This window comes from Protomyctophum bolini, assembly GCF_963924005.1.
Source record: "Protomyctophum bolini genome assembly, chromosome: 5".
NCBI classification, from domain to species: domain Eukaryota; kingdom Metazoa; phylum Chordata; class Actinopteri; order Myctophiformes; family Myctophidae; genus Protomyctophum; species Protomyctophum bolini.
In genome coordinates, this window is record NC_137866.1 from 37,547,825 (window position 1) to 37,566,009 (window position 18,185).

General features: G+C 40.2%; 1 protein-coding gene across 1 annotated transcript; it reads right to left on the reverse strand.

Moving 5' to 3' along the window:
• Positions 1-4,990: 4,990 nt before the first annotated feature.
• Positions 4,991-12,973, reverse strand: LOC308316054 (uncharacterized protein). Its single transcript, XM_080764400.1, has 2 exons — positions 9,879-12,973; positions 4,991-5,468 (listed from the first exon to the last, which is right to left on the reverse strand). The coding sequence occupies exon 1, from the start codon at positions 11,842-11,844 to the stop codon at positions 11,197-11,199; it is 648 nt and encodes a 215-aa protein (XP_080620526.1). The 5' UTR covers positions 11,845-12,973; the 3' UTR covers positions 4,991-5,468; positions 9,879-11,196.
• Positions 12,974-18,185: the final 5,212 nt, after the last annotated feature.

An 18,185-nucleotide genomic window follows, 5' to 3' on the forward strand; every position in this document is an offset into this window, starting at 1 on the left:
AAAAACGGCGCGCTATAGTATGCCGTACGATATGGGCTATAGCCCACGGTCCAAAATGATGAGAAACGAGGCTAACTTTTTTTTCAAAATTTAAAAAACATGGGCTATAACCCATCGTTTTTGTAATTTCGTCATTTTTTTCAAATCCTCAAAAATGATGAAAAACGGCGCGCTATAGTATGCCGTACGATATGGGCTATAGCCCACAGTCCAAAATGATGAGAAACGAGGCTAACTTTTTTTTCAAAATTTCAAAAAACATGGGCTATAACCCATCGTTTTTGTAATTTCGTCATTTTTTTCAAATCCTCAAAAATGATGAAAAACGGCGCGCTATAGTATGCCGTACGATATGGGCTATAGCCCACGGTCCAAAATGATGAGAAACGAGGCTAACTTTTTTTTTCAAAATTTAAAAAAACATGGGCTATAACCCATCGTTTTTGTAATTTCGTCATTTTTTCAAATCCTCAAAAATGATGAAAAACGGCGCGCTATAGTATGCCGTACGATATGGGCTATAGCCCACAGTCCAAAATGATGAGAAACGAGGCTAACTTTTTTTTTCAAAATTTCAAAAAACATGGGCTATAACCCATCGTTTTTGTCATTTCGTCATTTTTTTCAAATCCTCAAAAATGATGAAAAACGGCGCGCTATAGTATGCCGTACGATATGGGCTATAGCCCACGGTCCAAAATGATGAGAAACGAGGCTAACTTTTTTTTCCAAAATTTCAAAAAACATGGGCTATAACCCATCGTTTTTGTAATTTCGTCATTTTTTTCAAATCCTCAAAAATGATGAAAAACGGCGCGCTATAGTATGCCGTACGATATGGGCTATAGCCCACAGTCCAAAATGATGAGAAACGAGGCTAACTTTTTTTTTCAAAATTTCAAAAAACATGGGCTATAACCCATCGTTTTTGTCATTTCGTCATTTTTTTCAAATCCTCAAAAATGATGAAAAACGGCGCGCTATAGTATGCCGTACGATATGGGCTATAGCCCACGGTCCAAAATGATGAGAAACGAGGCTAACTTTTTTTTTCAAAATTTCAAAAAACATGGGCTATAACCCATCGTTTTTGTAATTTCGTCATTTTTTTCAAATCCTCAAAAATGATGAAAAACGGCACGCTATAGTATGCCGTACGATATGGGCTATAGCCCACGGTCCAAAATGATGAGAAACGAGGCTAACTTTTTTTTTCAAAATTTCAAAAAACATGGGCTATAACCCATCGTTTTTGTAATTTCGTCATTTTTTTCAAATCCTCAAAAATGATGAAAAACGGCGCGCTATAGTATGCCGTACGATATGGGCTATAGCCCACGGTCCAAAATGATGAGAAACGAGGCTAACTTTTTTTTTCAAAATTTAAAAAAACATGGGCTATAACCCATCGTTTTTGTCATTTCGTCATTTTTTTCAAATCCTCAAAAATGATGAAAAACGGTGCGCTATAGTATGCCGTACGATATGGGCTATAGCCCACGGTCAAAAATGATGAGAAACGAGGCTAACTTTTTTTTTCAAAATTTCAAAAAACATGGGCTATAACCCATCGTTTTTGTAATTTCGTCATTTTTTTCAAATCCTCAAAAATGATGAAAAACGGCGCGCTATAGTATGCCGTACGATATGGGCTATAGCCCACGGTCCAAAATGATGAGAAACGAGGCTAACTTTTTTTTCAAAATTAAAAAAACATGGGCTATAACCCATCGTTTTTGTAATTTCGTCATTTTTTTCAAATCCTCAAAAATGATGAAAAACGGCGCGCTATAGTATGCCGTACGATATGGGCTATAGCCCACAGTCCAAAATGATGAGAAACGAGGCTAACTTTTTTTTCAAAATTTCAAAAAACATGGGCTATAACCCATCGTTTTTGTAATTTCGTAATTTTTTTCAAATCCTCAAAAATGATGAAAAACGGCGCGCTATAGTATGCCGTACGATATGGGCTATAGCCCACGGTCCAAAATGATGAGAAACGAGGCTAACTTTTTTTTTCAAAATTTCAAAAAACATGGGCTATAACCCATCGTTTTTGTAATTTCGTCATTTTTTTCAAATCCTCAAAAATGATGAAAAACGGCGCGCTATAGTATGCCGTACGATATGGGCTATAGCCCACGGTCCAAAATGATGAGAAACGAGGCTAACTTTTTTTTTCAAAAATTCAAAAAACATGGGCTATAACCCATCGTTTTTGTAATTTCGTCATTTTTTCAAATCCTCAAAAATGATGAAAAACGGCGCGCTATAGTATGCCGTACGATATGGGCTATAGCCCACAGTCCAAAATGATGAGAAACGAGGCTAACTTTTTTTTTCAAAATTTCAAAAAACATGGGCTATAACCCATCGTTTTTGTCATTTCGTCATTTTTTTCAAATCCTCAAAAATGATGAAAAACGGCGCGCTATAGTATGCCGTACGATATGGGCTATAGCCCACGGTCCAAAATGATGAGAAACGAGGCTAACTTTTTTTTTCAAAATTTCAAAAAACATGGGCTATAACCCATCGTTTTTGTAATTTCGTCATTTTTTTCAAATCCTCAAAAATGATGAAAAACGGCGCGCTATAGTATGCCGTACGATATGGGCTATAGCCCACAGTCCAAAATGATGAGAAACGAGGCTAACTTTTTTTTTCAAAATTTCAAAAAACATGGGCTATAACCCATCGTTTTTGTCATTTCGTCATTTTTTTCAAATCCTCAAAAATGATGAAAAACGGCGCGCTATAGTATGCCGTACGATACGACACGGTCCAAAATGATGAGAAACGAGGCTAACTTTTTTTTTCAAAATTTCAAAAAACATGGGCTATAACCCATCGTTTTTGTAATTTCGTCATTTTTTTCAAATCCTCAAAAATGATGAAAAACGGCGCGCTATAGTATGCCGTACGATATGGGCTATAGCCCACGGTCCAAAATGATGAGAAACGAGGCTAACTTTTTTTTTCAAAATTTCAAAAAACATGGGCTATAACCCATCGTTTTTGTAATTTCGTCATTTTTTTCAAATCCTCAAAAATGATGAAAAACGGCGCGCTATAGTATGCCGTACGATATGGGCTATAGCCCACGGTCCAAAATGATGAGAAACGAGGCTAACTTTTTTTTTCAAAATTTCAAAAAACATGGGCTATAACCCATCGTTTTTGTAATTTCGTCATTTTTTTCAAATCCTCAAAAATGATGAAAAACGGCACGCTATAGTATGCCGTACGATATGGGCTATAGCTCACGGTCCAAAATGATGAGAAACGAGGCTAACTTTTTTTTCAAAATTTCAAAAAACATGGGCTATAACCCATCGTTTTTGTAATTTCGTCATTTTTTTCAAATCCTCAAAAATGATGAAAAACGGCGCGCTATAGTATGCCGTACGATATGGGCTATAGCCCATGGTCCAAAATGATGAGAAACGAGGATAACTTTTTTTTCCAAAATTTCAAAAAACATGGGCTATAACCCATCGTTTTTGTAATTTCGTCATTTTTTTCAAATCCTCAAAAATTATGAAAAACGGCGCGCTATAGTATGCCGTACGATATGGGCTATAGCCCACGGTCCAAAATGATGAGAAACGAGGCTAACTTTTTTTTTCAAAATTTCAAAAAACATGGGCTATAACCCATCGTTTTCGTCATTTTTTTCAAATCCTCAAAAATGATGAAAAACGGCGCGCTATAGTATGCCGTACGATATGGGCTATAGCCCACGGTCCAAAATGATGAGAAACGAGGCTAACTTTTTTTTTCAAAATTTCAAAAAACATGGGCTATAACCCATCGTTTTCGTCATTTTTTTCAAATCCTCAAAAATGATGAAAAACGGCGCGCTATAGTATGCCGTACGATATGGGCTATAGCCCACGGTCCAAAATGATGAGAAACGAGGCTAACTTTTTTTTCAAAATTTCAAAAAACATGGGCTATAACCCATCGTTTTTGTCATTTCGTCATTTTTTTCAAATCCTCAAAAATGATGAAAAACGGCGCGCTATAGTATGCCGTACGATATGGGCTATAGCCCATGGTCCAAAATGATGAGAAACGAGGATAACTTTTTCCCCGGACCCCACTTTGGGAACCACTGACCTAGAACACTAAACCCAACTTTTTTCACTTTTACCCCATGTAATATGTTCCATAAAATAATATTTCTCATCAAAATATAAGTACAGCAATACTATGGTGTCACTGAGCATCATGAAGCTACCCACCTCAGTCAGACATCAGCAACATTAAATCAATATGAAAATCAATCACATATAATTGTACGGGTGAAAATCACCCGGTGATTAGTGTTCTAATAATCTAGGGCACCAGCGTCCGTATTATGGAGAAAGTGTTTGCAGAAAATAGTTGATCGACAAACTCACGTGTCGCACCGAGCTTGTCGATCGGCAAAAGCTTTCCCCACAATAACTGAAAACAGAAAATCCACTATAGAGCCCTGAGGGGCTCTGGTCATCCGTGGTTAATAATCCAGTGCTATCAGACCAGCTAACACTTTTTAAAGCCAAGCATTGTTTGAACTAGATGAATAAATACTGTAGTTGGCTGTGACTATTGGCTTTACAAAGCAGTTAACACTAATCTATTGCATTTTGAGCCTTAATCTACACCGTATACTAAACAGGATACGTCTCTGCGGCTGACAGCGGTATCCTGCTCTATAGAATTTCTGTCCAAGTATATCATAAATATTCCCAGAGCTCTTAATTGCACATAAACTTGTTCTTTTGGAGGAATTAAGTGTTCCTGTCTGCCCTGGCATGGACTCACAGCTCTCATTAAGTTAACAGACCGCGGGTGAGAGAGAGGGAGAAACGGAGAGAATTAAGGAGAATAATGGGCGTCCTAGTGGACTGTAAATCTTTAAACAACATCTTCCGTTGTTTCTGACCAGGAGATTTCAAATGGCATGAATTCACAAGACGGTATAAATGATTGACTTTATTTCTGCAAGACAGTCACAGACTGATAAAATACAGACATGCAGCTCAACAACACGGGGACACTGTTTCTGTGCCTCTTGATCGTATTCTAACCTCCAGGGACAACATGTGTTGCCAACAGTCTCTGGGAATTCATCAAAAATGCATTTGTAGGGGTCAAGTGAGGTCAGGTTTTGCCGAAATGTTTGCCTGGAAGAACAGGCGGAACAAAAGGACTGAAAATAAACGGATCAAACTGTGATCATTGACATAGTATTACATCTACAACAGTAGATTGGCTATCAGCACTGTGGTACAGCGAAGTAAACCAGGCTTCTGTCTTGTGTGGTATGCTTTGGTTTCTTCCATCATACTTACATAAGAGTCGTATAGCCATGCGGCATTTATAAGGTTTCGTTTTCAACAAGCTTGCACCTTCAAAACTCCACAAAATAAGAACAGCAGCACCAGTAGAAAGCGCAGTCAGTCACCACCTGGGAGCTGTAAAAAGAAAAAGAGCAGAAAGATTACTTTGATTTAAGAATACAATTATAGGCCTACATGCAATTACAAGAGTGTTGAGGCCAATTTGATCGAATATTGGCAAAGATGAGATTTGTGCTGGTTGTGTTTATATTGGTATATCCAATCACAAATCTTTTGTAATTTTGTGATTTTTTTGTTGTTGATCATAAATGCTAAGAATGTTATTGGTCATTTAGATTTGTTTTAGGTCTAATGTTAGCATAGTATTGCAGCATAGACACAGTATTTTGTTTTTATTTGCTCTCTACTTATGTGACAATTTACCTTGTTGTTTATTAACTAGCTAGGCTTCATGACATTTATTCTGATCTTGCACTTGTAAGTCACTCTGGATGAATGCCTACATTGTAAATTCAGTCAGTCAGTCAGTCAGTAAGTCATAACTCACTGCATTTTATTATGACGGCTTGAAATTAATGTATAGCCCACAGGCGATGATCCATGGACAACTATGTTGACACAAAGCAGATAGACAATTCTCAATGGTTTCCCATGACTGTTCATGTTCTTTTGTTTAAAATATCGCCCCTGTGTCCAATTAAGCTATGCAACATCGCCCAGACGTCTGCAGTTAAACAGCACAATCTGAGAGAAGACACTTCCTGATCTAACATGATAAATTAGAATGGAAAGACTGAAAAGAAAAAGAAAAAATACAAATAAATCTGTAATTAATTTAATTTGCTCCATAGTACCTGAAAACAAAAGCATTGTGTAACATTCCAGCGCTTAGTTCGTAACATCATTCACTAGGATCCTTCCGTTACCTTTTTGTTTAGTTTTATTCTGTTGGCTGGATTTTCTTTTTAATAATGTAAAAAGTCAGAAGATGTTAGCATCCCAAACCACTGGGCTTTTATTTAAAGTTTACCATAAGTCTGCAGTATAATATACTGCAGACTTTAAGTAATAAATATATACAAGCATCAACACCATATGTTCAGTTGGGTATGGTCATTTGACTCATTTCTAAACTTTTGAAGTTGTATTGTTGCAATGTATTCTTCTCGTAAATTGTAAGGTTGTATATGACTTGTAAATAAGATGATCTCTTCTTTAAAAGTGATGTGACAATATTGGATTGATTCCATGTTCGTTTGCTGTATAAAACAAACACCATATACTGCATGTAAGCAACCCATGCTTACATGTCTATATGGTGATCGTTTTCTTGCCGTTTCAACAGTGGTAATGGGCTGATTTCTCGATGCCTTCAGCTTCATTCATTACCATGGTTACCTCTAATAGGCCTGTTGTCTACTTATAGCCAACATGGGCAACCTGCATTCATTGTTTATGATGGTCTGAGGAGGACTGAGAAACATCTGTGTCACTTTTTTCACCATGACACTTTTGTACTTTAGTGCCGGTAATTCAAATATTCTATACGTTTGCATTCAAAGAGCCTCAACACTCGTCAGTTAGTGTGCAAGGCTTTTCTGTTGTGTATGGACTTCATGAGGACGGACTGAAAACATTAGCTACTACAAGATATTCTAACAGAGTTTACAAATGCAACCAAATGGACCCGTAAAAGAGTCCATTTGATTCCATTTGTACATTTACAGCATTACAACATTAACACTGAGGATTTTACAGTGTATGGGAAAGGAGTGGAGTAATCACAGTAGTGAGTGCAAAGCCTCAGCACTTTACAATGCCAGTGTTGCCATTGAAACTAGACCGCTGTTCCGCTCGTAAGACAAATGCCTGTTCTGTTGACATGAATGATGTGTATTCAGGTTCAGAAATCATGGCTTTCCGAAATTACGTCATAGGCCAGCCAAGTCTATGGACTTTAATGTTTGTTTAGGGCAGGAAATCACGTCATCTTGCAGATATAAATACATCTTGTAATGAATGTATTTCATTTTTCACGGACATGGCGACATCACCATGTCCCCAAAAACCTTGTGATTTTTGTCGTACTGTATGACAGGGATGAGTTCAGTCATATCAACCTGTGGTGGAATACAGTGGTACTGTAAAGTAACTTGTAATCAAGTACTTGTACAATTTTGAGGTATTTTTTTTACTTTACTGGATCTCCAATTTTCAATTCTTAGTACTTCTACTCCACTACATCATACAGGCAAATATTGTACTTTTACGACACTAAGAATATTTGAGTTACTTTTGATTATCATTTACCGGTTTAAAAAAGAAAAAGTAAACTACATTAACCACTTCAGCACAATACTGTGTGTCACTAAAATAGTGATGCATTGTGAAGTTGTATTACAGTACGTAGATCGGCTACTTTCAAATTATTTAAAAACTGGACATTCTGAATTTCTGCATGAGTATTTTTTACTTTTGTTATATATTGTGATGCCAAAACTTTCATACTTCTACTCTAACTCGAACTGGTGGAATGTTCCCAGAAACATCTTTTTCATGGGCCTTAGCTTTGCATTTGCAGAGAGGGGGTACATGTTTTCTTTTGTATTTTGTTAGTTTTGTCACCAAAAACAGGCCCTCCGATTCTTCCTTAAATTAAATCAGTTTTCAGAGGAAATTTGTAACTACCGGGGTTGTAACCCCAGGTCTCCTGCATATAGGAGCCCAAATACAGTATCTACTAGCACCGAGTCCTTCTTGGCTAGGGGAGATATAGGGCTCATGAGCTTATAGTTGCTACGCCTTGTCTACAAGTTGATGTCCTACCCGACACAAGGGTCTACATTCCTCAGTGGCCTACTTATATTGTATTAACATTGCAATATAAGCTGTTATCCTGAGTGTACAAATATAACCAAATGGACCCTGGTAAATTAACACTGATGATTTTAGTGTAGGCCAATAATGTACTTTAGCCTACAGTATGTGTTTTTATAAATCAACTCTCACCTCCTCTATCAGCCCCGGTGGTTTATGGGAGGAGGGAGTCGCATCAGCCTCTCCTTTGATGGTGACACTGTGATTCATGGCTCTCAGGAACTGTTTGTTTTAGTTGCGGCTCCGCGCTTGTTGGCTAGCTGCAGTCTATCACCGTTTCGTGCAATGCAAGCGAATTATTTGGGCCAAAATGAGGGGAAAGAATTTTGGAGGCAAGCGTTTTTGGCATGGGAAGAAATAAAGGGGCGGGGTTCGTTGCAAGGAGACTATAAACTTAAGTCAGTGGTGCTGCATGCTGCTGTGGCCACTTTTTCCACCACTATTCGGGTTCAAAGGTGGTCAGGGATTAATAATACGTCTGCATGTTGGAGACGAAAGTCAAAGGGACAATCTCTCTTTATTTCCACTACACTCCTCCCTTCTACCCCCCCCCCCCCCATCTCTCTCTGACTCTCTCTCTCTCTCTCCATTTCTAATGACCTTATACTTTTCTGTAACTCTTTTAGTGATCTTCAAATATTGTTTTGATGACTAAACACAATCAACTGTCTGAAGTCATTCAGAAGCTGCAATTCTAACTTACTTAGACGAATCAAATGTTATTTTAACCAGGTATATATTGATGAAATACAGCATATCTGCAGTTGGAGGTGGTCTTCCCTTCAGTTGCATTGAGGCATTTAGACCCTGGTGTCGGATAGGACATCTACAGGTTGACATTAAGCTCATGAGTGCATTCTCGATCCCTGGCCAAGAATGGATCTCCTGGTGAAGGAGCGGTACGGTAGGTAGATGTCTGGTCTGTCATGTGGGAGACCCAGGCTTTGATCAAACCGTATGGTATGGATCGCAGCATTAAACAGAACTTTAACTTTTGATCTTTGCGGCAATTCTCAACCTGTGGGCCAGGCCTTTCACTTAGTTAGTTGGTTAGTTTCATCGGTTGACCACTAAAATGAACATGCTCTGTGTAAATACACGCAGGCCACCCATCTGACCACTTAGCACGGCAGACGAGCGGCTGCCGTGCTAAATGCTGAGTGAACACTACAGTGCTGAGTGTTTCCTAAGTGCTGAGTGAACACTACAGTGCTGAGTGTTTCCTAAGTGCTGAGTGAACACTACAGTGCTGAGTGTTTCCTAAGTGCTGAGTGAACACTACAGTGCTGAGTGTTTCCTAAGTGCTGAGTGAACACTACAGTGCTGAGTGTTTCCTAAGTGCTGAGTGAACACTACAGTGCTGAGTGTTTCCTAAGTGCTGAGTGAACACTACAGTGCTGAGTGTTTCCTAAGTGCTGAGTGAACACTACAGTGCTGAGTGTTTCCTAAGTGCTGAGTGAACACTACAGTGCTGAGTGTTTCCTAAGTGCTGAGTGAACACTACAGTGCTGAGTGTTTCCTAAGTGCTGAGTGAATCCTATAGAGATTTTCAAGTGGGCATTTCAAAAGTTTCAAGTGGGCTCTGATCCAGAAAAGGGTGAGAAGAACCACTGAAAGAGAATAAATATTATGTTGATATTTGCATACCTCCCAACGCTGCTGATGATGATGATGATGATAGAAAAAGGCCAAGCGGTCAGGAAGTCTTGTGCTGCTGCTGTTGTGTTGAGGTCACCGGGCACCCTCAGCTCCGAGGGTTTGAGTCCAGCTCATGTTACAGTACTGTATATGTGAAGTTTCTGTGGTTTCCTGTTCGTCTCTGTGCCAGTTGATTCTTGTCGTCATATGTAAAGAAACAACACTGTTAAATCCTCAGCGTTGATGTACAGATGAACAGTACAACTGGATAAATTGAGAATTTTACTGTGAATCTTAAGAATGTCATGGATTGTATGCATGATGTCTGTTCTTGATTGGTCACGCTTCACAGAACATCCCATTAGGTCCGTCAGACCACCTTGATGGATCAGCAATAACTAGCTGAGAGAAATAATAATCCAGTTGGCAATGTTAACAAGGTTCCATTGATTCTATATAAATACATTATAAAGCTATGTAAACCTGTATTTTCTTGTTGCATGAATATTCTATCATAGATGTAAACAGAGGATCTTAGCTGAGAGAAGGCAGAACTTTGGGTTTTATAGCTACCTGGCGATTCAAGTCCAGATAATGTTAATCATCTTTATCCGTTTCCCCTGAGGAAACTGCACTAGTGATATAATTCACTCTCCATTCACTCTACGCATGAATTCTGCATGAATTAATCAGGTCTCAAAATCACACATTTGCCACATAAATTAACATAAGGAGATTCAGCCAATAAAGAAACCAGTCCTATAATTCATATGTCATTCAGTCAATCATATTTTGCCTCATGGTAAACACTAAACACTCGGTTTCTGTGGCACTAGAGATCTTCTTTCAAATTCAACAGGTAAATAGTAGATTTCACTTGAGACCTGATTCACCATAATAAGAGGGACTGGAGAGAGATTCCATTTTCCCCACTCACACAAACAATAGATAAAGATAATTAACAGGATTTGAAAATGTTTCACAATTTGATACAGTAGCTATACCTCAAAGTTCTACATCACTTTAATCACTTTCTACCTGGTGTCCATAATTCGAGCATGTTATCGGCAAGAATTGTATAATCTAACAAATACAATTAAAAACCTGTTAATTGTCAAAGATAGCGAAAATCTACAAGCTCACAACGTGACATGGGATGTGAGCTTGTAGATCAGCTATTTTTGCTATTCATCGTACGCCAAAGTATATAATGTTTAAGTTAAGACGATGTAAAGGTGAGCAGGCCCAGCCGACAAGCCGACAGTTTATCAGCCCGTCACCACAGGTGATCTGGGAGCTTCCCATGGAAGGTGGCTCAAAGTGGTCATTAGTGTCCTGCGGACATGGTAGACCACGCCCCTTCCATCCTCCACACAGAGAAAGCGTATCGGAGTCTCTCGTGGGCCAGGTAGTTGCACCCGGCCAGCTTGCTCTCCATCTCGTCCTCGCTCTGCAGGACCTGATAGAGGAAGTCGATGTACCGTGACGCCAGCTTCAGTATCTGGATCTTGCTCAGTTTGTCCGAGGGCAGTGTGGGGATGATCTCTCGCAGGGAGGCGAAGGCATCGTTCAGGGACTGCGTCCGCTGGCGTTCGCGAATGTTGGCGATCACTCTCTGGGTGTGCGGGTCCTCCAGGGCCGAGGCGGCTACGGCGGAAAGTGGCGAGAGGGGCGGCGGCCCTGTTGAAGGTGGTCGAGGCGGCGGGCTCTTCTTTGGCCTCTTGGGTCCCATGGGGCCGTGGAGGTGATGGTCCAGCGCTGGCTTGATCTCGTTGTCGTCCATTGATATGATGGCGGCGGTGGGGAGAACCTCGTCCTCCGACTGGGCACCGGTCAGCCGCTTGGGCCCGGTGAGTCGCAGCGGCGGTGCCACAACAACGGGACAAGTGTTGGAGGGCGGCGTGTCCGTCTCTTCCTCCCTGGTCGACAGCCCACCGTCTGGGTGTTCATCACTGAGCTGCTCTTCCTCTCTCATAGCTGGACACGCTGCTATGCCTTGTCCTTCACTGTCAGTACCAAGCTGCTCTCTCCTGTAGATGTCTCTGTAGATCTCTTTCACACACACAGACACACAGTTCCCCTGCGTTGTTCTGTCCCCCCTCCTGCAGATCTTCTCCTGGGTTTTGTATCCTCAGCTCTTCTCCACTCGATTCTTTCTCGGCACCAAAACAAGTGACAGAGCATCGAACTAGAACAGCTCATCGGCCATCAGCTCGGCATCGGAATGTCCTGCTATCTACCATACTTCTTCATCTGCTCCTCAACAGCGTACCAGTAAACATATTCCTGGAGAACAGACTGCTCCAGCGAGCTCAAGTTCTCCCGTCCTGCCTCTGGGATGTGTGTGTGTGTGTGTGTGTGTGTGTGTGTGTGTGTGTGTGTGCGTGTGTGTGTGTATAACAGGGGCAACCTGAGTCCAAGTTTTAAAGGGAGAAGAGGATGAAACCTTTTGCTTCCCACCCATCTGGTTCGCTGATTGGTCCAGAGGAGTATAAGAAGGGGCTCCGCCAAGCCCAAGACAAGAGGAAGAACACGTGTTTGGCGATTGGCTGGATCAAAGGCACAAGGCGGAGACAAAGGTGTGTGGTTCGACCAATCAAGTCGGGCTTTTCCGACATTCGTTTTTGTCATAGATCTGTCCAAGTTTATAGGTTCCAGATTTCTTCCAAAACAAGTAACAGCTACCATCCCCCCTCTCTGTTAAACACTCCCGTCCCTCTCTCCCTCCCTCCGTTCCTCGCTCCCCTCCATGCAACTCTGCTCCACCACCAATTCCTCTGGATTAGGAAAATAGGATATAGTTGAAAGTCAAAAGTGGGAGAGAAGCTTCGAGAATGTTTTCTTTCCCCCGCTTGGCGGTTGAGCAACATTCCCTTCAATTTGCCTGTAGTACACAGGAAAGTCTCAGTAGAAACAGATCGGCAAGGGGTCCATTTTTACACGCTCGGAATTGTGAGGATTGTTTTTTCCCATGGGCAGAAAAAAAAAGATTGAGGCACAAGGCATTCCAGATCGATGCAGTAACAGCGATAGGATTATACTGTGCCTTTGGCTTGACTGCTATTACAAGATACAGAACTATTTTTTTAATGAAAGCTGACAAATATCACTGCATGCTTCTGTAATAAGCATTTGAATAATGTGTGCAATTGTAACACAAAACAAATGTGTTGTATTACCTATAGCTGATCTGCAAGCTCACAATGTGTTGTGAGCTTGCAGATCAGCTATTATCAGCATGCAACACCGTATACCGACAAAGTATAATGGTCTCAGTGTGAACTATGAACATACCGTATCTTTTAAAATGTGTTCTAACTCAAGTGGTCCAGACCCAACTATAAAGACATCAGATGCTCACATAGTTATCGTCAGTAATCCTCATCGTTATAGTTATACTGTAGTTATTGTCGGTATAGTTAGCCTTCGTTATCATTAGATATTGTTTACAGGTATCATTATAGTTGTAGTTAGTTACTGATATGGTTATCGTTATAATTATCATTATCATTAGTCATCGTTATACTGTACCTTGTACTGTATCTTTATTGTTAGCTATTCACACCAAGCACTAACTGTATAGTTAAAAAAAAATCACAAAAAAATCACACCCTTGTGAAGTGAGGGGCGCTCTAATCATCGTACATCATCAAGAATGGTGGTCCCTTATTGGCCAAGGGTTAGGGTTAGGGTATGTCTGTGGGAACACAGACATATACCCAGCCGATTTGCTCAGACATATGACGTAAATTTTCCATTCATTGTCAATGGCATTTTTGAGGGGTGCCAGCCCATCCTATACAAACATTAAACCTGTGTATAGTATAGTATACACAGGTTTAATGTTTGTCTTTTGTAAACGCCATTGACAATGAAGTCATAATGTGCCTCATTACGTCATATTGTCTCTTTATTGTTAATGGCGTTTAATGTTTGTGTTTGCACTGTTGCTTTTTCATCACCATTACATCACCTAATTAACATGAGTTAGACTTTAATATATTAGCGCCCCTCACTTCACACTGGTGTGATTGTTAATGTTTGTTAAGACAACACAAACATTAAACACTATAGGCCTAGCTGTTTATAGGAGGGACTAGCACCCCTCAAAAATCACACTTGTGTGAAGTGAGGGGCGGCTGATGTATTTATATCGACACACATGTCACATGACATTTTCTGTTCTAAACAAACATTAAAAGTCCATAAACCTGGCTGCCATATCACATAATTTCAAAAGCCAGATGTTGGGAGCCCCTAAAATAAATTCTCAGTCAAGAGGATGGTTGAGAGACCACCACAACTATAACAAAGACATTGCCGAACGACACGGTGGTCACGCATGATGTGAACAGCCCTATATGCAGTAATTATCATCATTATAGTTATTGATGCCGATGGCCCTTAAAATCGTATGACTTTTTAACTTGACATTTACACTGATCACTGTGGAGTGGACTGTATCGAATTAACGCTCATGATGTGATGTACTTCACCTTCCTGGTTGTGAAACAACTGAGCCAGTGTGTTGTATTGTACTGCTGGCTCTGTACTGGCACCGGATTCTAAAAAGCCCGAACCCACGGGAGGGAGATGTGGGGAACTGGCATGTGGACAGTTGTGCAGCGCTGGGGCCTAAAGAGTGAAACGAGGGAAAGAATGAGTCTTACGGATAAGAGGGAGGCCTGTGGGACATGTCTGTTTCTTTCATCCTCCTCTGAGTTGCATGTACAACAAGCTGCTGGCTCCTTGGACTGTTGGATGCTGCTCTGAAGTCACAGGAGCCTCCGCTGGCCCACAGCCACAGGGAAGAAGAAGAAAGAGAAGAAGGAGGGGGGAAAAAAAGACAATTCTTTTCTTATTTTCACAGAAAATATGTTCTTTTCTGTTGAGAATATGCCACAGAATTTAAATATATTTTAATTATACATTTGTACACACCCATTAATGCAAATCACAAACCTGCACAGTAAAATCTGTCAATTTAGATTGCTGAAATTCTGAGGGGGAACCCTGAAAGAAGAAGAAGAAGAAAGCCTACAATTCTGGAGTTAAATTAAAGCTGAAATCCAGGATTTACTACAGTAAACAAAATGTTATTTGATCGAATCTGCACAATACAGCTATAGTGTATCTACAGTGGTCTCTACTCTACCACTGAGACATTTAGACCCTGGTGTCAGGCAGGACAACTACTGGTTGACAAGCAGTGCTGACTGAAGCTCATGAGAGCAATATTTCCCCTGTGCTTCCCGGAGTGCTTCTTTGATGAGCGGTAGACATTTTGTTTCTGACGCAGGAGACAGAGGTTCGAATTCCAGATAGGTATGAACATTATGGATTGCAGCTTTAAGAATCAGAACAGACAATTGGACTAACTCCAAAGTCACCATGGTCATATCTCTCCATCTCTCTCTTTCCAATGAGTCAACTGTGATGGCTCAAGTCCACAGTGAGAAGAGCAACGCATTGTCTAAAAACACATTTTGTCTAACAAAGTAATTCTGTTGAGCACATACAGTAATGTATCGCTCACAGTATGAGGTATTCTTTACTTTACTGGACTATTTCCAATTTTCAATACTTTTACTTCAACTCAACTTTGTTGCCGAACTAAACTTTGCCTTTGACTATAACTTTTTTGACTTTTGGATTCTGTACCTGCTTGGATTTCGATTTCATTAAAACTTTTGAAATCTACACTAGCCTCAAAGAATGTAATTACAACCTTTATAAGCTTCGACTACTTGAAATAGCCGATGCATCATGTTGTGAGCTTGTAGAATCTACAAGCTCACACTAGACTCTACAATGTAGTTCAAGTTATTTTAATACATTTGAAAAACTTGTGAAAAAGGACTTTTACTTTTGATACTTTATGTATATTTTGATGCCAGTACTTTTACTGAAGTACATTTTGAGTACAGTACTTGTAACAGTATTTCTACATTGTATTGAAACTTTTCTTTATAAGTAACGTGTGTGCTTTCTCACTGATTGCTCAACAGGATGGTGTGTTCGGCAACAGTGTACAGTACGCAACTTGTTTTAGTTGCTACTGCACCAGTATGACGACTACACACCCCACGCACCCACCCAGTCTTCAGAAGTCCCAACACAGACGGTTGAGGAACAGTGTACGCCTCTGGTGAATCAGCATTATCTTCCTGGATTACAGGAATATCTGTTGCTTAGCAATGGGAGACAAACACGGCACGCTGCCTGTGACTCTATTACTTTCCTGGCAGCGTCAGGCATCTATCAGGAAGTTTTGGGAACTGTTGACTGAAGTTTTGCTCATTTCAATGACATAACTCATTGAATGGCTCTGGATATTTTCATCTAAATGTTTCACATAAAACGCAAACAGGCAGGCAGTTTTGAAGTGCTGACAACCGTACTGGCCATGCTTTGAGATTTTCAAAGCATTGGATTGTTCATTTAACGGCTTGTTTAATCTCAGTTTAAAATCTCTGATCTCAGACTATCGGCTTGGTCAATATATTGGACATTATTTAACTTTTTGAAAGTATTGGTTTTACTTTTGGTACAAATATGTATCAGATGCGTCCTTTTTTAAACATATTGGTTTAACACAAATACCAATTGTGCAGGAGTTTAACGGTATTATACCATTTATTATAATTTTTTCTGGGGTTTTTTTCCAGTATTTTGAGGTTTTATGACCACAATTACACCCAAAAAACCTGAACTTTGAACATTCAGTGGATTTTCTGTTGTCTGGAGTTTTCTCTAGTGTTTGGAAGCCTTTTTGAGCAATGAAAACAGGCAAAACTGTGAAAACAGGGACATCTGCTGGCAAATCCCATTGACATTTACTGATTTGCTGGCTCTTATACATCACAAACAGCAGGAAAATCAGATCACTTGTTTGAGCCAGAAAATCCCAGACCACAGAAAATCTACTGAATGTTAAAAGTTCCGTTTTTTTGGGTGCAATTGAGCAAAAAAATAAAGAAATTACAAAAACGTTTTTTTAATGTCACAATCCCTTTAAGATCCTGCATAAATGGTGATATAGGCACTATAAGACGTGCTCCTGACCTTGCCCCTAAACACCACACCGCCAGGTGATTCCCTGTGTGCGGTCGGTCATTCCATCTAAGCATGACACACACATGCCAGAAAATAAAAATAAAATCTGACATCAGTTATTGTGAATATGCAATGCGAGTTGAGTTAGTGAACTCCTCTTCAGTGGATGGAATTGTGCACAGCCATGAAGTGCATCTCTGCTGAAAGAGCCTAGCTTTCTGATGATGGAACATAATCCATACATATTTATAAGAGCCTGAGATGTGGTTACTGGTGGTTTGCACTGACTATACTGCAGAGAGAGCGCCACAGCTTTCCTCCAAGCCTGCTCCTTCCAAACTCTGATGAGATCACGCAGCCTCAAGAACCAGGCCCATGCCAGAAGACAAAGGGCCCAAAAGCAGGGAACTGAGGCAGAGCTCAGCTGGTGCAGTTCACTACATTTATTTTATTAATAAATCAAGGAACAATGGCTTACGGGACGGTGATGCTGATACAAGCATAGACAGGCAGATAAACAGTCCAAAAGGAGCAAGCGATAATCCACCCAATGTTCAGGCAGAAAGGGTCAAACAGGCAGAACCTTTGACAGAAACAAAGCTTAATTGCTCCTGCAATGAGCTGTAGGACTAACAAGGGAGCCATAGAGAATGATACAAAGTGTTCAGTGCATCATCTCCATTCACTCCACCAGGCCAATCATTTTAAAACTCAGCACTTATTAAAAAAATTAAATCACACTTGTGTTGCGGCTTGGGTTAACGTCGGCAAAGCGTTTCCGTTCACTAGCGGTTTAAAATATAAACCCGGAAGAGACCCCTGGTCTAGGCGTTTGTGTGCCTGCACCCATACACACACAAGGCTGGCCATAGGCCAAAAATGGTCAATTACCTTCTCTTAATTTTGTTTTAGGGTTATCCCGATTGGATCGGATCGGTTGATTGGAAATCAGCTCTGATCACATGATTTTCAAAATATCGGAATCGGCGAGAAAAGATCTGATTTTTTATTGTCTAATACAAATCTCAAAGAAATATGTATAAGCAATGAGATTTGTAAAAACTGTGTTTATGCTACTGTAGTTGTTTTCCTTCTGGTCCCAGTCAGAGATCATCAAACAAAGACTAGTCACACTCAGAGGCGCTGGCCGAAAGAAGAAAAACAACAAAAATAAGTGTTGTATAACCTGCCGTTTATTTCTTCTAATTATTTGTTCGGCCCAATTATTTTTGTTTGTTGTCATGATTTGTCACAACTCAA